The 23,479-nt window shown below is 51.1% G+C and overlaps 11 protein-coding genes across 11 annotated transcripts; 6 read left to right on the top strand and 5 right to left on the bottom strand.

Moving 5' to 3' along the window:
* Positions 1-46: 46 nt before the first annotated feature.
* COCCADRAFT_110184 (uncharacterized protein) lies at positions 47-392 on the bottom strand (the record flags this gene model as incomplete). Its single annotated transcript, XM_007719473.1, has 2 exons — positions 47-286; positions 342-392. The coding sequence occupies 2 exons, from the start codon at positions 390-392 to the stop codon at positions 47-49; spliced, it is 291 nt and encodes a 96-aa protein (XP_007717663.1).
* A 569-nt stretch (positions 393-961) lies between these two features.
* COCCADRAFT_110170 (uncharacterized protein) lies at positions 962-1,168 on the bottom strand (the record flags this gene model as incomplete). The annotated part of the gene is made up of 1 exon (XM_007719472.1): positions 962-1,168. A coding segment is annotated over one exon (207 nt), but the record flags the coding sequence as incomplete, so codon positions are not given.
* A 982-nt stretch (positions 1,169-2,150) lies between these two features.
* Positions 2,151-3,079, top strand: COCCADRAFT_30624 (uncharacterized protein; the record flags this gene model as incomplete). Its single annotated transcript, XM_007719471.1, has 3 exons — positions 2,151-2,184; positions 2,252-2,320; positions 2,370-3,079. 3 exons carry the CDS (start codon positions 2,151-2,153, stop codon positions 3,077-3,079), a joined length of 813 nt encoding a protein of 270 aa, XP_007717661.1.
* A 932-nt stretch (positions 3,080-4,011) lies between these two features.
* COCCADRAFT_41376 (uncharacterized protein) lies at positions 4,012-5,585 on the top strand (the record flags this gene model as incomplete). Its single annotated transcript, XM_007719470.1, has 4 exons — positions 4,012-4,047; positions 4,100-4,150; positions 4,203-4,567; positions 4,622-5,585. The coding sequence occupies 4 exons, from the start codon at positions 4,012-4,014 to the stop codon at positions 5,583-5,585; spliced, it is 1,416 nt and encodes a 471-aa protein (XP_007717660.1).
* A 411-nt stretch (positions 5,586-5,996) lies between these two features.
* Positions 5,997-7,301, bottom strand: COCCADRAFT_30622 (uncharacterized protein; the record flags this gene model as incomplete). The annotated part of the gene is made up of 2 exons (XM_007719469.1): positions 5,997-6,990; positions 7,054-7,301. 2 exons carry the CDS (start codon positions 7,299-7,301, stop codon positions 5,997-5,999), a joined length of 1,242 nt encoding a protein of 413 aa, XP_007717659.1.
* Positions 7,302-7,386: 85 nt separating this feature from the next.
* COCCADRAFT_110174 (uncharacterized protein) lies at positions 7,387-7,602 on the top strand (the record flags this gene model as incomplete). The annotated part of the gene is made up of 1 exon (XM_007719468.1): positions 7,387-7,602. The coding sequence occupies one exon, from the start codon at positions 7,387-7,389 to the stop codon at positions 7,600-7,602; it is 216 nt and encodes a 71-aa protein (XP_007717658.1).
* A 2,994-nt stretch (positions 7,603-10,596) lies between these two features.
* COCCADRAFT_110182 (uncharacterized protein) lies at positions 10,597-10,827 on the bottom strand (the record flags this gene model as incomplete). Its single annotated transcript, XM_007719467.1, has 1 exon — positions 10,597-10,827. A coding segment is annotated over one exon (231 nt), but the record flags the coding sequence as incomplete, so codon positions are not given.
* A 735-nt stretch (positions 10,828-11,562) lies between these two features.
* Positions 11,563-12,147, top strand: COCCADRAFT_30621 (uncharacterized protein; the record flags this gene model as incomplete). The annotated part of the gene is made up of 1 exon (XM_007719466.1): positions 11,563-12,147. The coding sequence occupies one exon, from the start codon at positions 11,563-11,565 to the stop codon at positions 12,145-12,147; it is 585 nt and encodes a 194-aa protein (XP_007717656.1).
* Positions 12,148-12,328: 181 nt separating this feature from the next.
* Positions 12,329-12,658, top strand: COCCADRAFT_110173 (uncharacterized protein; the record flags this gene model as incomplete). Its single annotated transcript, XM_007719465.1, has 1 exon — positions 12,329-12,658. The coding sequence occupies one exon, from the start codon at positions 12,329-12,331 to the stop codon at positions 12,656-12,658; it is 330 nt and encodes a 109-aa protein (XP_007717655.1).
* A 418-nt stretch (positions 12,659-13,076) lies between these two features.
* On the bottom strand, positions 13,077-14,418 carry COCCADRAFT_41373 (uncharacterized protein; the record flags this gene model as incomplete). Its single annotated transcript, XM_007719464.1, has 6 exons — positions 13,077-13,469; positions 13,520-13,716; positions 13,814-13,944; positions 14,046-14,068; positions 14,220-14,245; positions 14,343-14,418. The coding sequence occupies 6 exons, from the start codon at positions 14,416-14,418 to the stop codon at positions 13,077-13,079; spliced, it is 846 nt and encodes a 281-aa protein (XP_007717654.1).
* A 6,239-nt stretch (positions 14,419-20,657) lies between these two features.
* Positions 20,658-22,534, top strand: COCCADRAFT_9516 (uncharacterized protein; the record flags this gene model as incomplete). Its single annotated transcript, XM_007719463.1, has 4 exons — positions 20,658-20,971; positions 21,035-21,276; positions 21,335-22,276; positions 22,332-22,534. 4 exons carry the CDS (start codon positions 20,658-20,660, stop codon positions 22,532-22,534), a joined length of 1,701 nt encoding a protein of 566 aa, XP_007717653.1.
* Between the last annotated feature and the right edge of the window lie 945 nt (positions 22,535-23,479).

Raw genomic sequence — 23,479 nt, 5'->3', positions numbered from 1 at the left:
CCCCCCCCTCCGTCTGCACTTTCCCCCCCGACTCAATCATTTTCTTTTACAAGCCACTGTGAGTGTTACCGTGATGTCCCAATCCCAATGCATTCTTCGTCTTATCCACGATGCTGCCGCCCGTGGAGCCGTGCACGTTGTTGTCCTTGGAGCGGCCCAGCTTGTCCATGGTCGACTGCGTGTGCGTCTTGGATGAGTCGGGTTGCGCTTCGCGGGCTACTTTGTCGGCTGTGCCCGTCAGGGACTCTTTGATCTTTGTGCCTGTGGATTTGGTGGATTGGGGTTGCTGTTGGCATGGGTTAGTTGTGTGGGGTTTGGGTGGAAGGGGAGGGGGGGCGTACCAGGGACTCGCCGAGCTTGGTGTGGGTGTCTTTGCGGAAGGCGTCGGTCATGGTGAAGGATTTGGTTGGGTGGTTTGGTGGGTTGGAGTTTGGATGTTAGGTTGGCGAAGATGATGTTTGGAGTTGTAGTTGTGATGGAGAGTTTACAATGGAGCAAAAAGGGGTGTTTATATGCACTTTGTACGCCTTCTACACTTGATCATTTACGTCATGTTTCGTGGTTGCCATCTACAGTCTACAGCAAGAAGATTGGGTATGAGATGAGAAGGTGCTTGAGTGGTGACGGTGTGGCTACAGGAGCGATATGTCGCCAACGTCATTTTCAGCTCGTGACTTGGGCAATATGAAGCAAGATTCGAGATGGCTTCTTGACAGAGTGTGTTTAGTTGCTTGGGTTGCATGGCCAGACGGGCTGAGAAGCAGGGATGGGGGGTGAAGACGGGTGGCGAGAAGCGAAAGCAAGTTATGGGGACACATGGGGGACGGGTTGGCTGCAGGCTGCTCAGATCTCAGGGTCGTGCGGATATCTCAATATGCTTGAATGTTGTGTATATACAAGTTGAGTGTCTCCCGGCAAGTGATACGAACATAGTATACTACAAATGGCGATGACTATTGCGTTACGATAGGCTTCGGCGTGTAGGATTACTGGTCCCTGCGTCGAATACTCTGATGACGTCACCCGTCACGTTCCCGCGTGCAAGGTGCGCAGTCAAGCCTCTGCCAATTTTTAAACTCACAGCACCCATTGCTTGCTTACTTGTTTGCAGCATCTGCCATGTGGGCAAAGCGATTCCAGATGAGATGGGCGCTGCAGGGTCGCCGGGTAACCACTCTTGACGCCCCCCGGCAGCCGGCAGCCGGCAGTCGGACGCGTCTGGGGGACTTTTTGTTAGAATGAAGCACCACGTGTGGAGTGGATTAGGCGGTGGGCGCAAAAGCAAAGGGCAATGTACACCACTATACGCTTAGTTATCGCATAGCGCCACACACTGGACTGCGGACGGACTTCAACAAATGGATTCCAAGCAATGGCGGTATGCGCTGTTGAGGAGCGCGTCGCGCGCAGCACTCTGTATACTGCGGCGCGCCTAAGGGGGATTGTAGTCTAGGGGCCGGGCTTGCGAAAGAGCGGTCGCTGGCTTGCTGAGTGGGCCGAGGCGGATGCCGTACGCAAGCCGCCACGTCGCTGGGAGAAATGCAGAGGCTGGGTATGGACATGAAGCAGGAGGGTCTAATGCAGGAACACGCCGGCGGCTGGCCCGTATGCAGAAAACCAGTGTCCCCATCTACGATAGCGCGCGGGTTGATTGGTTGTGGGCCGGGTCCGGGGCATGACGTTGGCGTTCCAGGCGGTTGCTACAGTTTCCGCCGTGTTGATGCAGCCTCCAACCACCTCCCAGCCACACACCCAACCTCACCATTTCCCCAGCAGCAAAACTACCTTTTGCTGCAGTCATCCAGAGAAGTCACACTCCACGCTACCCACCTCCTACACTCACTCACTCACACACCCTTTTTTCTGTCTACACAGGAGACATCTGACCATTGCTGTCACAGTGCATATCCAGACCGACACTGCAAGAGCGGCTAGGCCAAGAGTACCGCCGACCGACATTGATCTTTTATACTCTTGACACAACTCCACCACCGCTTGCACTCGAGCACCCGCTTATGAGAGCGCAACACTCTTCAGCAGCCGTCTGAGTGCATCCCGCCGCTCGCATCACCCGGCCCTCTGGGGGCGCAGGGAGACCAACCACCATCACAAGGCCCACTAGAGGCAATTGAAGAACACACATCTTCACAATGGCAAACCTGAGGTTCGCCGTTAGCATGCAACGTACGTTTCCCTCTAGTCGCTCCAAAGAGAATTGGAAAAAAAGGGGGTCAAAACTAACAAACACCAGGGTTAATACCGTTTCTTGGCTTTCACCATGTTCTCATGATTCTCATCGCCATTGCGATAATATTGCTCTGTACGTCAAAACCCAAACATTCCATGCGGCCAAAACTAACAATCCGCAGCATTGCTACTGGCAGGATGCTCATCCACATCTCCTCTCATTCCCGGCATCTTCCTCATCTCCATGTGGTACGAACAGTTCACTCCCACCTACGCACCTGAGCAGGTCGACCCTGGTGTCACGGCCGCCATTGCAAACATTGTCGGCAACGCCCAGCTCGGTGTTCGTGTCGGCTACTTTGGCATTTGCATCAACCGTGATGGCGGTGGTTTCATTTGCTCAAACAACGCCACTGCCCTTGTCGACAACGTGTCCGTCGACCAGGACCCCCTCAACCTTGTATGGGTAGCCGCTACCTTCAAGGATGCCGTCGTTTTCCCCTACCTGCTCATCGTCGCCATCATTCTCGCCTTCTTTACCTTCATCCTCCTCGCCACTTTCCCCGGATGGCATGAGGAGAGAGACGAGCGAACTGGATCCGACGTCGACGTCAAGCCATTCCCCTCCAGGCCCGTCTCCCAGGTCGCGCTCGCTCTCATCTTCATCTCGTCCATCTTCGTCCTCGTCTCCGTCTTATGGCAACATACCGCCTCGGTCGCAGCTGCAACAATCGTGCAAGATCTCGGCAACGGTAGCGTCAAGTCTGGTGTCGGCACATCTGCCATGGTTCTTGGTTGGTTCGGCTTTGTGCTGCTCATTATAGTAACCATTGGGTTGCTTGTCATGATTCTCAGCATCATTGTCCTCGACCGCCTCACCGACAATGACTAAGAGCATTGACGCGACTGCGAATGTATTCGCAACATAATTTCCGAAAGACGAGCATTTTGTTGGTGCGATTATGTAATTCGATGCCGACCCGAGTCGGCCTTTCATTCTTCTGCTCAGTTATTACATACCCTTTTTTTTTCCTGCGATGCGAAAGCAGTTCGCTGCGTAGAACGATATTTTGTGGCATACCCGGCGTTGAGATTGGAGTGGTTTTTTGTTTTTTGCATCAGATCGATTTGATCCACGAAGGCGAGTTGAGGCTCAGCGAGAAATGTTAAATGAATAGGGGGAATGATTGAAATCAAAATGGACGCTGGGATGGACTGTATTTATGTAGTAAATGAGAGAATGAGAACCGCACATGTCAAATCAAGAAACTTGAACCATTTCATGGGTGATATATCCGTAACGGGATAACGATACGGAGCTGCATATCCGATCTCAATAAGCTCTCGGGTGTTTGAAACCATATGTTGGCGCAATTCGGCTGCGACGTGAGAATCGCCTTTGTGATGCGCATCCGGGATGTTTTCGCATGGTGTGAGGGGCAAAACGCGGGGAAAGGGCAGGGTTCTGTAGCCTTGCCCAGTGTGACTTTTACGACCCCAAAACGGAACATTTCTCATCATTAAGTCAATGTCCGATTGACAAAGCATCACCGACGACACTCTTTTCCAGCTTTTCTCGCCGCAGAGTATGTCCGATTCGCTCCGACGACCGGCTGCACAGGTGCTTTTATGTTGACACTATACCTAAACGAGACTAGTGCATCCTATTGGTGTCCAAAAATTTGGTGGGGGTTAGATGAATGGGACTACAGGTACTCCGACTGTCGAAAAGCTTAAAATCTCGCGCCGCGTCTACTCATCTCTTTTTCTCCCCCTCTTTTCTCCAACCTCTCACCTTCATTCCCTCACATTCTACCGCACATCATGTCCAACTACGCGCTTCCAAAGTCCCACCAGGACGTATGTCGCCTCTCGCTTCAAAGACAATGTACTCGATGCTAACTCGCCACAGCTCATGGAGAAGTCCCTGGTGGACACTGACCAGGAGGTCGCTCAGATCATGGCAAGTCCAGTAGTAATTCATCTTTCAATCAGTCTGCTAACTATTATTGCAGGAGAAGGAAATTCAGCGTCAACGCGAGTCCATTCTTCTGATCGCCTCGGAGAACGTTACTTCCCGCGCCGTCTTTGATGCGCTCGGCTCACCCATGTCCAACAAATACTCCGAGGGCTACCCCGGTGCCCGCTACTACGGCGGTAACGAGCACATTGACTCGATCGAGCTGCTCTGCCAAAAGCGTGCTCTTGAGACCTTCCGCTTGGACCCCGAGAAGTGGGGTGTCAATGTTCAATGCTTGAGCGGTAGCCCAGCAAACCTTCAGGCTTACCAGGCCATTATGAGGCCGCACGACAGGCTCATGGGTCTTGACCTGCCCCACGGTGGACATTTGAGCCACGGCTACCAAACACCCCAGAGGAAGTGCGTATTCACAACCAGGTTCATACGTATTGAATGAAAGCTAACAACGTGTAGGATCTCAGCCGTTTCCACATACTTTGAGACCTTCCCCTACCGCGTCAGCCTCGAGACCGGCCTTATCGACTACGACCAGCTCGAGCAAAACGCCCTCATGTACCGTCCCAAGGTCCTTGTCGCCGGTACCTCTGCCTACTGCCGTGAGATTGACTACAAGCGCATGCGCGAGATTGCCGACAAGGTCGGTTGCTACCTCCTCATGGACATGGCTCACATCTCTGGCCTCATTGCTGCTGGTGTCAACAAGTCGCCCTTTGAGTACTGCGACATTGTCACCACCACTACTCACAAGTCTCTCCGTGGTCCCCGTGGTGCCATGATCTTCTTCCGCAAGGGTGTACGCAAGACCGACCCCAAGACCGGCAAGGAGACCCTGTACGACCTTGAGGGACCCATCAACTTCTCCGTCTTCCCTGGTCACCAGGGTGGCCCACACAACCACACCATCACTGCGCTGGCTGTTGCCCTCAAGCAGGCCCAATCAGATGACTTCAAGCAGTACCAGCAGCAGGTCATCAAGAACGCCAAGGCTCTCGAGGTTGCTTTCAAGTCAATGGGCTACAAACTCGTCACTGACGGCACTGACAACCACATGGTTCTCCTTGACCTGAAGCCCTTCTCCCTCGATGGTGCACGTGTCGAGGCTGTTCTCGAGCAAGTAAACATTGCTTGCAACAAGAACACCACCCCTGGTGACAAGTCCGCTCTTACCCCCATGGGTATCCGTATCGGCGCCCCTGCCATGACTTCTCGTGGTCTCGGCGAGGAGGACTTCAAGAAGATTGCCAACTACATTGACACTTGCATCAAGCTGTGCAAGAAGATCCAGAGCGAGCTTCCCACGGAGAACAACAAGCTCAAGGACTTCAAGAGCAAGGTTGCTTCTGGCGAGGTCCAAGAGATCAACGACCTTAAGAAGGAGATTGCCACCTGGGCTGTCACCTTCCCTCTGCCCGTCTAAATGCAGAGTGGTATAAAATGGGATTATAGGGCGTAAGACGGCGTTTTTTTTGGGTATGGGCAACGGTGTTTCAACAAAAGAATCCGGACCGGAGTGTTCAACAGCTCGTACGATATTTGTGATTGATGATGTCTTGAGATGGAATGGGGGGAAAGATACCAGTAGTGCCATGTAAAAAAAAGAAAGCCTTTTGGGTGACAAAAGCAGTACTTTTTCGTAGAAGTGGCCTGGCTGGTCCATTGACCAGATTGCTGCTTAACCAGCGGTCATTACAAAAAAAATGAAGAAGAGATTATTTGCTCAATCAGTTTGTTTGTGTGATTCATTCATACGTGCCTATGCATTGTGCTCGCTTATGCGATTCTATCAAGAGAGTATAGTAGAAAAAAAAAGGAGAAATCAAGCAATCATCTAGACGGATTGCCAGGAAATGCTAAATGTAGCAGAGTGATCTCCACCCGCATACACCGTTTGCTGCGTGCTTCCACGCGCAGCCTTGTCAGCGCTCCATTTGGCATTGCCACCCGCAGCCAACAGCCCATCGGCATTCGTGAAACCGGTCGCAGTGCGAACATTGTTACCGCACGCCAGCGCACCCCCAACAATGCCGCAGTTGCCCTTTGAGCTCGAAAGCGTAAACCCATCCTCGCCCACCTTGGTAGCTGAGAAAGTGGCACAAGTGCCAGTCGCGTACCACGTGCCCTTGCTAATAATACAGCCCTGCTTGGCCCCATCAACAAGCACATTCAACTGGCCGCGCCCGCTAAACGGAGTCCCCGGTGCAGCCGTCGGCGCCGGATTGCCACCAGCCACCGTACTAGTCGTGGTGATGATAGGGTTGGAAGGCTGCGACCCGCTACCGTGTTTGGGCAAGTATCTGATTCCGGATTGGGGGCATGTGGATTTTGTGCCATCGGGGTTCGAGGGCACGAATTCGCCTGTTTGCACGCTGCCGCGTACGTCGAAGTGGTACCAGATTTCGTTGAGTGCGCCGGAGCGACAGCCCAGTGTGACTTCGACGTCTGGTCGCTTTGCCTGGATGGCTTTTTGGATTGCGTCGAATGTGTAGGTTTGCGTGGTGCTCGGTAGGATGCCTGCTTCTTTGAGCCACTCGTAGCTTGGTAGGGTTTTAAATAGGTCTACGGTTTTCTGGAAGAAATCGACGACTTCCTCGGTGGGCTTGTGCTCGGTGTAGCATTCGGGCTCGAGGGTTGAGATGCAGGTGCCGTGTTTGGCCCACTCGTGGTACCAGAATGATTCATCTTGGCCTTTGTAGTCTTTCCAGTAGGTCGACATGTAGGCGAGGAGGTCGGTGGCGCCGAAGGAGTTGAGGATTGCGCTGATGTTGGAGTAGGAGCGCGTCGAGTCACAGCTTGCGTCGAAGCTTCCGTCGCAGCGGTCGGGCCTTGGGTGCGTTCGTTAGTACGTTGTGTATATGGATGTGTGGGGGGGGGAAGGGGAAATGTACCATAGTCCGTGAATCGTCCAGCTATCATCTGGTCCGGTAGCAGGCGATGCATCCCAAAATTGTGTCTGGAGCAGCTGTCCACCGGGGGCGTTGAAACAGCATAGGTTCTCCACAGCAGTCGTGTTGTGGCAGCTCAACTGCGCATTGGGGCACGCCTGGGTGAAGTCACCCATGACGCGCTGACCTCCACCGAGGATAATTTGTGCACCACCGACGGCGAGCTTGCCTAGAGTCCTGAGCGAAGGCATGGTTGGCGATTCTGCCGCCAGATTTGCAGACGACGCAGCCGCATTATGTACTGCGTCCCTCGCTGCATCTACCAAAGTGTCGATCATGATTCCCACTTTTATCCTTCTGTTCCCTCTTGTCTGTAAATTGCGACCTTCTACTACTGGCAAGGATAGTCTCCAAGATCCAAGGTACAGATTAAGGCTACCGGCTGTGCAATCAAGCTACAACAAGCTTTCTTGTTTTTGGCTCCCGTCACGACAGGGCGTTGTGCATGCACGACTCGACGATACAGTCGCTGATTCGATAGATGGCAAATAACGACTGTGCCTCAATACGGAAGGTCGGTCGTTTAGTCTACGCAGGATATATGGTATAGCGCGTAGCTCGGGAATAGTACGCGTCGAATGTGTGTGGATCCAACGGAGATGCCGACGGACAGTTCTCTTGCGACCCGACTGGCTCGTTACAAGGAGTATAGCAATCAAAGACTACTACTGTATATGAATGAGGGGGGCGGTTGGGACAGAAAAGAAACCGGTGTTTAGCTAGTATGTTGGAGAGAGGAAGAGAGAGAAAGAGAGATGAAAGGGTTAAGAGGTACGACCAGTCAAGGCGCGGGATTTAGCCATCACGCTGGGCACAAGGTCACGCTGAACTGGACGGGGTCAGTGCTGGGTGTTAGCAAGGCGAGATCTACGTGCATACTTGCTTTGAGGGGGCGGCCGCCAGTCAGAGAGGCGTTTCATGGCGGTCGGCGGTGCAACGACATGTGACGACGCGCGCGTGGACGATAAGGAACATCGATTGGCATGCATGTGGTCAGGGGTGATTGGACCCTGACCTGATAGTGAGGCTTATCCTCCATCTTGCGCTAAGCCTAAAATGGGCAAAGTCAGGTCGGAGATCGGGGTCCTACTTCTCCCCGTGATGGTGGCGCAGCGCTTCTTTCCTCTTGACTTTTATGTTCGGTAGTTATGTACTGTACGTTACAAGTAACAGGAAGGATTCTATAACCTCAATCTCAACAAAGACTGCTGTGGTTTTGCTTTTTAACATTTGAGGTAAGTTTTGCTATCTGCCAAGTACATTAATAGATGAATTCGAGCTTGAGAACATTACGGACTACTCCAAGGATTGCCGGAACATCTTGCACAGTTCTGGGTAATAGCATACTTTGCTTTTTATTGCATGGCTACGGATCTCTAACTACGTAGTAATGGTAACAGGACAGTCAATGAAGATATAGCTTGAAAAGGAATCTCAGCGGCTACAACTCCTGGTTTCTCGGGTTTCTGACGCGCCGTTCGTCAATCGAAATATGTATGTCTGGTTAGTGTGTATTAAAATTCAGGGTAAACATCTTCGAGTATGATCAAAAGGTCTGCGATTCTATGAAGCCGTACATTTGGCACTCACATCCTATTCGCAACACGTCAAAGTCTCTTCCTATTTGTTGATGTCCTTCCCAACGTTCACACACGATACTTCCGTCGGAATCAGTGGTGAGATTTTGAGGACCATAATATTTTATAGCGTAACAGCGGCAGCTTTGTTAAGATGAATCATATTTAGAGGCACAGTCACGTTGGTAATGATATAGAAGTCGCGCTGTTGCCGTAAAAAGGTATTCTCCAACGAGGTATAGAGAGGAAATATTATATGCAGTAGAGTAGACTTGAATGGATGTGGCTATGATATGACGAGAAGCGCTAAAATAATCGTTAGACTCGATTTTGGATAGAGAAGCCCCTGATTCATGGAAGAGATACGAGGTTATTCTTAGCCACACTGACGGACACTGACGGACACCGACGGACACCGGGAAACTAGTGGAATCAAGGCTCATAATTGTTTTGGTCGCTCTTCGCATTGACAATCGCTGGTGACGCAATCACTCGGATACCGTCTATGAATAGTGGTCATCATATGTTGGATGATGAAGTCTCTCTTGCTAAAGAAGAATGCAGTAACTTTTCGATCAAGGCAATGCGAATAGCCTCAGGAAGAAAAATATTCAAGAGGCGGTTACTATAAGAGACGAGAGCACTGTCCAGTACAGTATATTTCTTCGTGTATGATGCATCGTCGAATGAGTAACCTGCGAAAACAAGATCTACATAACAACACAAAGAATGCGTACATTGGGTATAGAGCGAGGATCTTGTAGTACATGGCGAATATGTCTTATCGCCAGTATTATAATGTACGTTCATAGCTCGTAGCTTCCTTTCGGAGAAAACGTTACAACAAACAACTGGAAGACCAGACGCAAATAGAATAGCCTGAGTGTTGCGGCACATCTGCGCGCAAAATATAGTTATCTAGGAAAACCTAATCTCTCAGTAAGACCCTACCTATCCGAACACCGGCACAGGAGGAGGGAAGCGGGAACATTCTTTGTCCCTCAGTCACGATCCCAGAAAGTACTTATGTACTAGTATTGCATAACCCTTTCAACCCCCCTCTCCCGACGACAACATAAATCACGGTTTGTTGTCAGCACTATCGGCATTACCTGTATGAGTTTAGCCCCTTTTGACACGCGTACCATAACTCCGAGACTGGTACTTTTCTGGAGGAACAACGAGTTTAATCTGAGTGTGTAGCTACTATGCATAGAGACATCAGTATCCATAAAGGCCTCTTTATTGGAGTAGTTCTCCTGAATAAATACATCTACCTGGTGGCGCTTTCAAATTCGCTGGTCGAGTCAAGGTTCGCTATACGGCATGTGACATAGTACGACGCTACAGATGGTTAAAGCGCTGAGTTCCTCCTTAAATCTACGTGCGCCTATTCTTCACAGCGCCGAGCGTTTCAGCTTCAACTTGCGTCAAGAAACTAAGTAATATACAGTACTCTAAGTACATACTTATGTACGCCCAGGTGTCGACAGGTGACTGCCGATTGGCAGGTGAAACGAAGGATAGTCGGGCCGGGAACAGTAGTACTCTACAAACTCTCTTGTCGAGTCCATGCACCGTAAGCCGACTGTTTTGAAGTTTCCAACACAAACCTTCCAAGGCACTCTAGTACTTGACATGGCATACTGGCGCTGTGCAGGCTGAACTGTATGTATGTATGTACTACATACACGAGGACATGTATTGGTGACAGAAAAGGCAAGGTACCAGCTACATATACGGACTGGTCACATGAAATAGTGCAAAGCAATGTCTAAAAGAGGTACGTATCAATAGTAAGTAGCATTCGAGTCCCATCATAAGACACTACGGTCAGGTCGCAATGGCCAATATGTCATGAGTGGATTTGACGTAAAAATACACTTTAGTCTTCGGGATAGCGGCCGTGCTACAATAGTGCATGACCGTTACATCCGGAAAGCACACACTCCAAGATTCTGAAGGCTCGGCGGTGGATATCTGACAGGGCACGGGAGATGAACCTGGCGGTGAGCAAGTATGTTGCCCTCTGGTCTGTGTGAAGACACTGAATCATCCAGCTGGCGAGATGTGGTTTATTGGTACAGGAGAAGATAAATATTGGAAGTGGCAACAAAGAATGCGCTGTCCGACTACTTGGGAATCCACGTGTAGGCTAGAAGCAAAGAACACGAGAGACGACAACAAGCGTGACATTACGATCTTCGCCAAGAACAATGCGGCCAAACACTTCCCAGTGGTCAGTGGAGCGTTTCTATTCTTGTCAGCAACTGGCAAAAGAGCGAATAGGGTTATCCCGGCGAATGAAACGACGACCGAAGAGGCAGGCGGATTAACTCTTCACAGCCAAGCGGCATTGAATCGGCCCTTGGTTCTGAACACAGCCACGTCACCGCCTACGATTTTGATTCGACCTTCGTGCGAACATTCGATAGCACCCAGGCGCGGCAATACGGACATGCAGCCTTTTTGCAGCCCTGATCCTTTGCGAACCCTGAAGGGCACCCGCTCCGGCTGTGGCGCGGTTCCTAAAAACAAGTGCCAAAATGTGGGGGCATGGCGAGATGCGCTTCGTGTTCGGCTCGCAAATGATCTCATGCGGGAGCACTGAGGGTAATACGCCGAGCACATGGACCTCATTCCGTCCTCGATAGTGTGTTACCTATGCGCTTCAACAGGGCCAGGATGGGCGGAACTTAGAGAATTGGAGGCTCTTTTGCGTGTATATATAATCCATCTGACATGTCCCCTTCTCTTTCGAAATTCATCATCCAGCTTGACATCCACCTTCGCTACCACTACTACGCCTACTACAATAATAACAACAACAACAACAATATAATATAATAATCACCAACCACCACCAACAACCAACATGAAGTTCACCACCGCCGCCATCGCCACCAGCGTCGCTGCTCTCGCGGCCGCCAGCCCCCTCCAGACCCGTGCCGACGACACCCCCCTCTTCTGGACCTCGCGCCTCTTCGCCATCGCCCCCGGCACCGACTTTGACGGCAAATTCCTCCAAGCCGCGAACAGCAGTCTGCTCATCGGTCTGAAAGACCAAGGCGCCTCCTGCGGCCCCGACCCACGCGACTACGCAACCTTTGTCTTCGGCAACGGCACTCTCTCGCTCTACACAGCCAACCCGCCTCAGCAATTCTACACTGCAGCCGACGGCATGGGCCAGGGCAACATGCGCTACACGACTGGCGCAGAGCCCCTGCCCCGCAACGCCCTCCGCGACGGCTTCTTCGTCGATAACCACGGCACCCTCAAGCTCCAGTTCACCCCCACCGCCCCTATCTACGGCCTCCAGGCTTGCCCCATTTACAATGCCCCCGGCCAGTACAAGGTCTGGATGGATGCCTTTGAGCATCCTGCTGGCCAGAACTGTACTAAGTTTGAGGCCCGTGTTGATAATGATTGGACTCCTGAGAAGTGCCACTACTCCGAGTAAGCGGGTTTGACTCTGGTTTTTCGTGTGTGTGTGGCCTGAACAACAAAAGTTTTCTGGTTGATGGAGAGAAGAATGCGGTTGAGCGGAACTGTCCTTTGTATATATTTGGGGGGGGGGGGTTGTAGGACACCTCTTCTTTTTGCTCTTGCTAAATATGATATGACAAAATGAATAGACATTTATGATACTTCATCGCTTGATTTTTCTGCACTCTTGGTTGCTTCATCTTCGTCTTGTTCTAGTGATATGGGGTGATAAGTACCCTTTTGACAAGGTGTCGAGTTCAGTTTCTTTAGATACCAAAAGCTACTTGAGGAATCCAGTGTTCCTGGAGACGAGCGACGTTGTGCAAGTAGCAATTATATCAGTGGTGCATAATCCTTTATCTTATCATGTCAGGTGGCGTAGGTCAAAGTCACGAGGAAAGCAACCTCGACGCGTGCATGCGAAAACAACACGTCGACAATTCACACAACTTTCTTCACATACAAAGAGAAGGCGCAATGTTTGAGGTGTGTAATGGGTTTTTTCATTGCTTTGAGACGATGAGCGTTACGTCGTAGCGATTATCCTCTCGATATGTACGCGCCATAAGAAAGCGCGGCGCTGGTGAGAGTGAGAAGGAAAACAAAAAGAACAACAGATGTGGTAAAACACAAGACATGAAAGCGCTGGAGACTGAGACAAACTGCGCCCGAAACGCCCCGCCAACATACTCGACATAAGAAGAGCGAGAGAAGGAACATCCAGCCCATTTCCCATCCATATCCACCCGGTACTAACGCTGTTTGACCGCCCATAGAACCCAGAGACTGATTGTAAGACAAAAGGGAATCCGTGAAGAAGGTGTAGTCTAGCATATGCTTCTATGCCAGACGACTGAAGCAATTCAAAAGGAAAACAACATCAACAAAGACAAGAATTCAACCTCATGCCTTGGCAGCCTTTGGTGTGGCCTTCTTGGGTGTGGTCTTCTTCTTAGGGGTGGTGGCCTTCTTAGGTGCGGCAGCCTTCTTTGCGGCAGGCTCCTTCTTCTCTTCAGTGGCCTTCTTCTTGGGTGCAGCGGTCTTCTTTGCTGCCTTAGCCTTTGCCTCAGTAGCGGGGGCCTTGCTCTTGGTGACACGACCAGACTTGGTCTTGCCGAGAACGCGTGATACTTCCTCTTCAACGGCAGGCTTAGCGGCAGCAGTCTTGCGGGGCTTGCTAGCATTGGCCTTGGGTTTGGCAGCAGCAGCAGCCTTGGTGGTAGTAGCGGCAGCCTTCTTTGGGCGGGCAGTTGCAGCCTTCTTCTTGGGGGCAGCCTTGGTAGTGGTCTCAGTCTCCTACGGATTATGTCAGCCTTGGTTATTGAAAACACGAGCATAATACATACGGTAGCGCTCTCCTCCTTGGTCTCCTCCTTGGGGGAGTCCTTGGCGGCCTTCTTGGTGGCAGGGGCCTTCTTCTTCTCGGCAGTCTTCTTTTCGGTCTTCTTCTCAGTGACCTTCTTCTCAGACTTAGACTCAGACTTCTTGGCAGCAGCAGCAGGCTTAGCCTCCTTCTTAGCAAGCTTTACTGGTCCAGATGGGCCTGCGCGACGTGTCAGTAATGTCCAAGTCAATGGGTGATGAGCGACGCTAGGGAAACGCGTCACGGGTTAGGTTGTGGCGGAGGGATAGGCACTCACCCTTGGGACGCGCAAAGTCACCCTTCTCTTCACCAGAGGAAATGGCGCGGTTGACGTGGCCCCTGAAAGCAGCATCGCTCAGGTTGCCGAGCTTGTTGTTGGCTTGGATGTACTTTTGAATGGCTTGACGGCTGTAAGGGAAAGTTAGTAAGGATTCTGACAGGCGCGTGTTGCGACAAAAGCACAACGCGGCGCGAAGGCAACAACATCAACATGAGATGGATTTACTAACCTTGATCCATTACGTTCCTTGAGCTGTATCGCGAAAAGAGCACGTCAGTAATCATGTTCATTAAGATACACAGAGTGGAGGAGTTGGAGTGTTGGGCCTTGCGCGGTGATGCGCTGGCGTCGCAATCCCCGGTGCGGGGGGGAACTGGCAATGCGCCTGGGAGGATAGACTCACGTTGATGATGGCATCCTTTACCATGTCTACAATACAAAGTCAGCATTTATCGGCGATCATGATGCAACAGACCGTGTACGCATAGAGAATGCGCTGGTGGTGTGCTGGGGATATACAACATACCGATGTAGGAGCCATGTGCAGGGGCGGCAGAGGGAGCCTTTGCCTTGGAAGGGGTGGTGGTCTTCTTGGGAGGCATTGTGTGGGTTAATTTGGACTGGATAGCAGATGTGTGATTGAAGCTTGAAATGGGCAGAGCAAGACCAAGAGCGATGGAGAGGTTGTGGTGGTGTTGGGAGGTTTGCGATAGGGCAAGAGCGCGCGTGCAAGTGGGGGGCGGCCAATTTATAGCAATCTCAGCGCCTGTGTGATCCAAATGCGCTCTTTTTCCCAACCCGCAAAAAGTGCGCTAACACTCCCTCCCCTTCACCAACCTAGAGCGCTTCAGGGTGATCTCGTCTCGTTTGTTTGCTCTCCTACACTAATCCAGTCTGCAAGTTGGGGCGCGTTGCGGTGCCCATGGAAGCGCACGCGTTGAACCCCTCCCTCGTTCCTCGTCCCTCATCCCTCATCCCTCTGTCCCTCTCTGTCCACATGCCCCTACACCCATAAGCTTTTGCCTCGACCACACTTTTGCCCGCGTGCCCAAAGTCGAGCGCTTTTTGTTTTTTATACGTCTATCAACAGCGATCGACATTAATTCTACTTTGACCGTCTTTGCTTCGACACGGCCTCAGGTTTTGCACAGCTAACCAATCCATCGCGCAAACGCATACCACAAAATCTCGCCCGCCCATGTAGGAGCGCGTCTCCTTGCCTGCCTCACCTTTTCTCGGCCTAACTGTCTATCTGTTGCTCACACCAAACGTTCTCGGCCTTCCAAGGTTTTGACTTTACGCTAGTCTTGGTGGTGTTTGGGTATTCTACGCGCTCTGTTCCGCCTCCTTCCGTGGTGTTTCGCTTGTGCACAGAGATACTCCGATTGCCCTTCCCCAGCATACCCAACATACACAAAATTCTGACGAAACCAAGACCCACCTCACCAGCTATCAGAAACTCTATTGTTGCCTATCTCTTCTTGTGTACAACCCCTTTGGCAATCGTGTCGAGTCGATGACGTGTCTCGTAATATGTGTCAGGTGAGGGTGTGTCACGCGCCCCAGGAGGTAGCTCTACCCAACATCCTCCTCTCAGCGCCCTCTTGATTCCAATCCCTCAATTCTTTCTGACGTTGAGGAGCGCTTCTCTGCTTATCTCTCTATTATGTTTTTTCCTGCATAGTGACAGCTATCTGCGTTGTCCAGTAGTTACACCGAGTCGACGCGTTGTTTGGCAGCTGTTGGCGGGGTTGCGTGTTTGACACCTCAACAATTACTGGCAGCACTGGACATATAACACCCAAAGCATATCTACTCTTCCGACTGGGTTTCCACCTGTGCTGTTTTTGCGTCAACCGTACGGGGATTTTTTGTGGTCGTGAAGTAGAGCAGTATTGATTCTGTGCGCGTTATTCGCAAGAACGCCCCCCGTCCGAATTGCACTGGTACCACGCTCATCATCACAGCTGTACACGAAATGATTATGCTGCGAATGTACAATTATGATTAACCGCGGCACCAAATTAAACAGGCAATCAATTGAATTTGAATGGAACATAGACTGAGTGGATTTTCAAAAAGTTCTACAGCATCGCGATACTGCTAATACTCGACCCTAGTAGCTATCCGCACCATTATCGCCTCATATATGCCCAACACCCGGTAGTACCATCAACAAGAAAAAATGAACGGAAATCTACCATTTTACAGTCACTAACTAGCATCTAAATATATGCGAAAGAATGTGTCATGGAGGCCTTTTTTTAGTTTGCAGCATCTCACTGTTTTTCGACATCCTAGTAGAAACTTTAGAAACCCAACCTTGAAGCAGCTCTTCTCTGCAACAATGAGTTGAGTATACTTCATATCAAAACTCACAGGCATATGTATCTCTTCCTGGCAATATCTAAAATGATGTGATGTCTTTATCAATATGGTTTAATTAGGATACAGTGCTGTATTTAAATCAATTCCTTCTCATAGAACATCAGACTACATGGAAATCCATGGATTTTACTATTTCCGCTTCTCATGGGGAAATAGAAATAGGATCATAATATGCAGGTCAAAGGTACAAGGGATAAGATGTGTCGTTGGTGGTTGACTGACCTAGTCCAATTTGATAATGCCTCTAACCCTGTTAGAGGAATTCGGGAGATAGCTCCCTTTGGATAGCTAGTATATGTCCGCAGATCATCTGGAATATGCCGAATTAAATCATATGTTCTCGCTGTAGCTAATTGTGACAGTGTAAGAGAAGCAAATATTTTGCAAGTTGAAATCTTTTACTCATAAGAAAAACACTACCGGAGAAAATATACGAGGATATCCAGAGTGATGGCAATCTGAGAGTCAGATTTGACAGCAAGAAACATACCAGAAAAAAAGTGACTGATACAAGTTTGGTCTTGGACTCGAAAAAAAGATATGATTGCTGTAACGTTAAACCGTACATGTCATAAACCAAAAAAAACAATCCTGTGGTGGACAGTAATATCCATGTATAAATATGGCATTAGCAAAGTAGTCTCCTAGAATTCATTTTGTTATCACAATTGATAGCCTCATGGTGATCCACATCATGCATGCATCCACGCGGAAATCCGAGTCAGAATAAGAACCATGACTAGGTATTCGACATGTCAATTTCAAAGATACAGACTGCTAATGTTTACTTCGAAAAGGATAACTTAAGTATTGTTGATTCATGCTTTGGAATCGGTCGAGCGAAAAGGTTCCGTCGGTAATAGGTGTGTGGAATATCCGGGATATCGCTCCGATGGCATAGACAACCAGAAATTTGAATGATGCGAGCATCCCCTCGGGGTTCAGATGCATGAAAATGGCGACCGAATCGAGCGGGATGGTGTTTACTGTGCCTAGAGGATGATCCAAAGATTATATAGATCGCTGGGAGTACTCGAGTTTGATGACCTTACAGGAGTTCGACGTAGGCCATCTTACCATAGCGAAAGTGATATGAATCACTTCATAATGTCGTGTAACAACAACTGAGATGCGTTTATTGCCGCATTGAGGGTTTCGCACCTTCCTCTGTGTACAGTTGAGTCATGGGGAAAGGGTCGAGAGGTCGTGCCTGCTAGCGTTGCACAAGACCCTGAGTGCCTTCTCACCTTAACCTGTTTACTTCAACCTACTCACCTGCTTCTCTACTCCTTTCTACTCCGCTTCACCACGGTTATCGTGTTTTTTCTCACGGTTATACTCACCCGCTGCCAACATATACGCAGAGACGGCCGTGCCTCTGCATTTGTCATCCCTGCTTATTTGCAAATATCACAACTGCCGAATACGATAAGCCCACCATACCACAGCTCTGAAGCGAAGAAAAATCCTTTACCTTCAGGATACATGAATGTGTCAGGGTAGTGCGGGTGGGAACAAGATGAAAAGTCGACCGCTCTCGATGGCGGTGGAAAGTCTCACGACTCAGCTTGAGAAGAAAAGGCAGACCCGACTAAAGACTTTCCCCCAATGGTGCCCAGTGCGCCATTGATGAGCTGGTGAACACGAGAGCGATCAATGTGGGTGTCACCAGGTTGCACAAGAACATGGGTGCAGTTGGTGTCTCAGCGTGGGGCTACGCCCTAAGCTAGTTGTTTTGGTCGACACCAAGAATCTGGATTCTGGAATCAATGGGGCAATGGCAAGGATGGTGCAACTAGCTGCGCTCTCGGTACTTGTACTACCGAACATTCGCTGCCGATATGAACAAGGCTGATTCATTATCAATGAAGGCCTCTATCAGTTTTGAGTCAGCGGAGCGTTCCATTGCTGGCATGACGGAAGGTGGAGGTCCTCTCTGTGGGGTCCCCGAGGTGGAGTACAAATGACTGGGCCTTGTTCGAGACTTTGATCGTATCGGCATGTTGGTCATCATCTGTAAGTGTTGAGAATCAGATGCATCGGAGTGCTCAGCTCTGAGGCTGATACTGGACGAGTAGTGACTTCAGCACTTGGCACAGATGCTGGACCGAGATGCTGGCCGCGTCTTAATGATTTTCTCGCTCGGGTTACACGCTGCAGGATAGAGCGACTATGTCGGTGCGGCGCGGTCTACGCCTGTATGTATGTACCTACGCGAGGCACACTGGGAGGCGAGTGCAGCGCGCGTGCATCATGATGACCACAACGTTGGCCATCCGTAGCGCCATTTGCGGCTCTGGTGATTTGCGAGGCGTTTTCCAATGTCGTCCCGAGTTACTGTGCATTGGGTTACGCTGTTCGCATCGCAAGCATGTGCCGACGGAGCTTGAATCAGCGCCGAAGGGAACGTTAGGCCAGCCAGCCTTGTTGTCTCAGGGCGCTAGGGGACCCCTTTGCGCACACGCCAGTCTAGACGGTTGGCTAGAGCCCCGTGGAGAAGGGAACGCTTGCCCCAGGACCAAGGACGACATGTCACCCCAGCCAACTACACACGCACATGCATGCCATGCAAAGTCGGGGTAGCCGTAGCCGTTGTAGCAGGCCTCTGGATCACAGTCGCTACCGTTACCGCTCTCTCCAGCGCGCTCACGTGTATCACGCCGTGGGATTGGCATGCGCGCTTCGACATCCAGCCATTGCTCTATGCGCGCCTATACGGCCCAGCGCTCCGCCGCCCAGCACTCCAAGACATTACCGTTAGCTTTTTAGCTTTGGATCTACCCTTGCTCGCCCATGGCCTGTCGGATTCGCCCAAACCTAGACGTGTCCGCGGGACCACGCACGGCAAATACAATAAAAAAGCCCTGACCTGGTGGCTTGCAGCACCATCTCCTCCACCGTGGGGCAATTGTCACGAGGCGTTACAGAGGACTCTTGCTTTTGCGGGACGCCTTGAGGAGCGGGGTGCCACCCGAAACTCAGCTAGCGAGAGCTGCCAGTGACACGCATGTGAGAGCGCGGCCAGCCATGTTTGCCTATTCGCTCGTTGTCGCTCCGGGTGGTGGGAGCAAGGTTCTCCAGATGCGCCGCACGGGTGTGGCTAGCAAAAGGGAATGGTGACAACAATAACATTAACGCCACCCGTGTTTGGGATCGCACAATCTGCTGCCTGAACAACGGCTGGGGTCGAGCAGCAGGGTAACTTTTCCGTTCCTGTTTGCTAATCTTGTTGTTTCCGGGTTTCGGCCCATCAGCAGTCAGATAGGCATGTGCTGCGTAGGAGGCACACCACCTCTTCGGGGCCGCCATCTCTATTGGCGACCTCTGGCCCGCCCTTACTCCACCTCCCGTGACGAGCCAATCCCTTTGTGCAGGCATATATGCTGTGAGATATGCTTGACCCACCCAGAGGTATGGCTTTCAAGGCGGGACACGCCTTCCACTCCCGACTCATGCCATCGCGATGCACAACGGCTAGCTGCAATAAACACTAACGACTTCAAAGTCGGCCCAGCACGATACCCCGGATTGTCGTCGGTTTGACAAAGAGCAACTGCATGATCAAGCGCCGGCGCCCAGTGGCGTTTTTGTGTACCAGCAGACGCTGGCCATCAACAGGACAGAGCTAAATTGGTATTCACGGTCAGGTGTTGTTGGTGTTGTCAATGGGCAGTCAGCGTGATGCATCGAGAACCAGAGTCGCCTACAAACCCAGGCGCAACAAGACGTCTTGGCTGGAGAGGCGTCGGCTAGCGGCTGTGCATGTAGACGTTGTATCTCACTCATTCGCCGGAAGGATCCAAGCCTCGGGCTTCTGCAAGGATTTTCTGGGAAAAAGTCTGCAGGTCTCGCCCGCTAGGAGAGGCCCCCATGGGTAGCTTGAGTGAGCTTGGCGCCCCAGATTTCGACGCCCCCAAAGGCGCTTCGTGTCCCGGACCAACTGTTGTATCGCCTAATCGAGGCACATATGCGCTCATCTGCAACAGATGGGTGGTACCGACAGCAATAGCTCACAGACTTAGGACGTGTAGAAGGCTACACAAGCAAGACCAGCTGAGCTGACAGGCCAGATCAGCCGCGTGCCAGCCGTATGTGTATGTAGGTGCGGACATGGTCATCAGTATGTAGGGGGAATTTGGCCAGCGGCCTATAGAGAAATAGCAGCAATCCTTCCAGAATTGTAAGATGCGGAGCTGTAGCCCGGGCAGGCCTAGCGTGTTAATGTGCAATGTTACGGTAGAAAAGCCACACGGGCACCGTGCTGCAGTATCACGGCTACTTGACGTGCCATATTAAAAGCTTGGGAATCCCACCGCTGATCGCGTTTCACAGACGTCCCCAGCATCTCCTGTTTTCAGCGCTGTGCGGGACTCTTCTTTTTGTGCGAAGAGTTCTTATCAACTGCCTTCCGTCTGCTTCACCTTCTCCAAGCACAACAACAACAACCACAATCATGCCTGGAGGTGGAGTCGTCCCCGTCACCGGCACGGCTGATGTTAGCCGTGTCGAGGCTCCCGTCACTGTTCGCGCCTACCTCATTGTTGCTTTTGCAGCTTTCGGTGGTATCTTCTTCGGATATGACACTGGTTGGATGGGAGGTGTCCTGAACATGGACTACTTCATCAAGCAATACACTGGGGCAGAGTACCCCGATGTCAAGTTCCCCGGCCTCGATCCTTTGGATTCCCAGATCACAGACTACCGCAAATCTACCTTTGTTATCGCTCCATGGCAACAATCCCTCGTCACTTCTATCCTGTCCGCTGGGTATGTGGTCAACCCCAATCACTTGCTGTAATGATCAATTGAAATAACTAACTGACCCAATAGTACTTTCTTCGGTGCTATCGCCGCTGGTGACATTGCCGACTTCATCGGACGTCGTGTTACTATCATTCTCGGATGTGCCATCTTCATGGTTGGTGGTATCCTCGAGACTGCTTCCACTGGTCTTGGTGTCATGACTGCTGGTCGTCTCATTGCTGGTTTTGGTGTCGGTTTCATCTCCTCCATTGTCATTCTGTACATGTCCGAGATTGCCCCCAAGAAGGTCCGTGGTGCTATCGTCGCTGGTAAGTTAAAAACAAAGCTGCCTTGCGGGTTGTACAATTTGTTAACACTCTCGATTAGGTTACCAATTCTGCATCACCATTGGTATCCTGCTCGCCAACTGCGTCGTCTACGCGACCCAGGAACGCCGCGATACCGGTTCCTACCGTATCCCGATTGCCATCCAGTTCCTGTGGGCTATCATCCTCGCTGTCGGTCTTGCTCTTCTGCCCGAGTCTCCCCGTTTCTGGGTCAAGAAGGGAAAGCTCGACAAGGCTGCCAATGCTCTCGGCCGTGTCCGTGGTCAGCCCACCGACTCCGAGTACATTCAGGATGAACTTGCTGAGATCATTGCCAACCACGAGTACGAGATGTCTGTTGTTCCCCAGACCAGCTACCTTGGCTCCTGGATGGCCTGCTTCGAGGGCAAGATCGCCAAGCCTTCGTCCAACGCCCGCCGTACCACGCTCGGTATCTTCATGCAAGCCATGCAGCAGCTGACTGGTATCAACTTCATCTTCTACTTTGGACCCGTTTTCTTCCAGCAGCTCGGTTCCATCGACAACCCCTTCTTGATCTCTCTCGTCACCACCCTCGTCAACGTGCTCTCCACCCCCGCCTCGTTCGTCATGGTCGAGAAGATTGGACGTCGCCCTCTTCTTGTCTTCGGTGCTGCAGGCATGGTTATCATGCAATTCATCGTCGGTGCCATCGGTGCCACTGCCGGAAAGAACACTGCCGACCACCCTGCCAACCCCAACGCTACCCGCGCCATGATTGCCTTCATCTGCTTGAACATCTCCGTCTTCGCCACCACTTGGGGTCCCTGTGCCTGGATCGTCATTGGTGAAATCTTCCCTCTCACCATCCGATCTCGCGGTGTCGGTCTCTCCACTGCCAGCAACTGGTTCTGGAACTGCATCATCGGTATCATTACTCCTTACCTTGTTGCCGACCGTGAGGACTCTGCTCGTCTCGGATCCAACGTCTTCTTCCTATGGGGCTCTCTCTGCTGCATTTCCTGTAAGTTTTGCTGATTACCTTTTCAACCGAACGTCTGCTAATATATACACCTCAGTCCTCTTCGCCTACTTCTTCGTTCCCGAGACCAAGGGTCTTACACTCGAGCAGGTTGACAAGATGTTGGAGGAGAGCACTCCTCGCACCTCTCGCAAGTGGAAGCCACATAGCACCTTCGCAGCTGAGATGAACCTCGCCGAGAAGCACATTGAGATCCCTGTCGAGAACGTTACCACTAAGCACGAGACCTCTGCTGCTTAAGTTGCGTGTCTCTTTCACACCCTGAACGGGGAGAAAAGGGCAGTACATGGTATATGCAAATATATAGGGTTCATATATGTGGAAATGATGACCGTTGGGGACGGATTAGTCAGTAATGTTTTGGGAAGTTATACGATTGAACAATTCGTCTATTTGCATTGATTGCAATCGATGATGCGGCTTTTTTTTGTAACTTCTATAATGGAATTTTATTATACCCAGAGTCTCAGTTATTACTGGTCTCTATTGCGATCATATCTCCCCCCCCCATATTTACAATGCTGTGCCATGTTCATCTCGTTGATTGACTTTCCACCCTTCTCTTCTCACATCGTTCCCTCCTCCCGCATGAAACACGCAAAAGAAATCTCGCGCCTCTCTTCCCCCCTTTCCTTCAAAAAAATCGACCAGGTCCATCCCTCCCTTCCGATCCCAGCCACCTGGACACCCTCCCCCCCCTCATGACCCTCGCATGCACAACACCCACCCACACCTACACACCGACACCGCACCCGCCCAGCCTCGCCCACACACGCCCCCTCATCACGCGCACCCACCCTCTCAGCTCCCCCAGACCCCGCATTTCCCTCCCCATAACAACCCGCTTCTACTCCTACTAGTACAATCCAACCTTCCCTTGCCTGGGTATCCAAGAGAAAAAAACGTCCCAGGCTAGGCTGGAAGTAGTAAGGTAGTGTAGAAGCTAATAGTCTAAGATACTTTCGGAACAAGGGAATACATGTAATTATAACAAGTGTACCGTACTTTTTTTTTCTCTTTCTTTGCTGCTTCTTTCTGGTACTATGGGGTTAGTTTGTCGAGTGGGGGTGGGTTCTGGGCTCATGCACGTATGCTAAGCTGGGATCACGATTTTTGTCCTTTTTGCCTTGCTTTTTTTCGGTACCGTGGTTTTTTTTTGGGAGGCTCCGGTGCGGTGCGGCTGGG

The sequence above is a fragment of the Bipolaris zeicola genome (assembly GCF_000523435.1).
Source record: "Bipolaris zeicola 26-R-13 unplaced genomic scaffold scaffold_312, whole genome shotgun sequence".
NCBI classification, from domain to species: Eukaryota; Fungi; Ascomycota; class Dothideomycetes; order Pleosporales; family Pleosporaceae; genus Bipolaris; species Bipolaris zeicola.
This window is presented reverse-complemented; position numbering and strand designations above follow the sequence as displayed.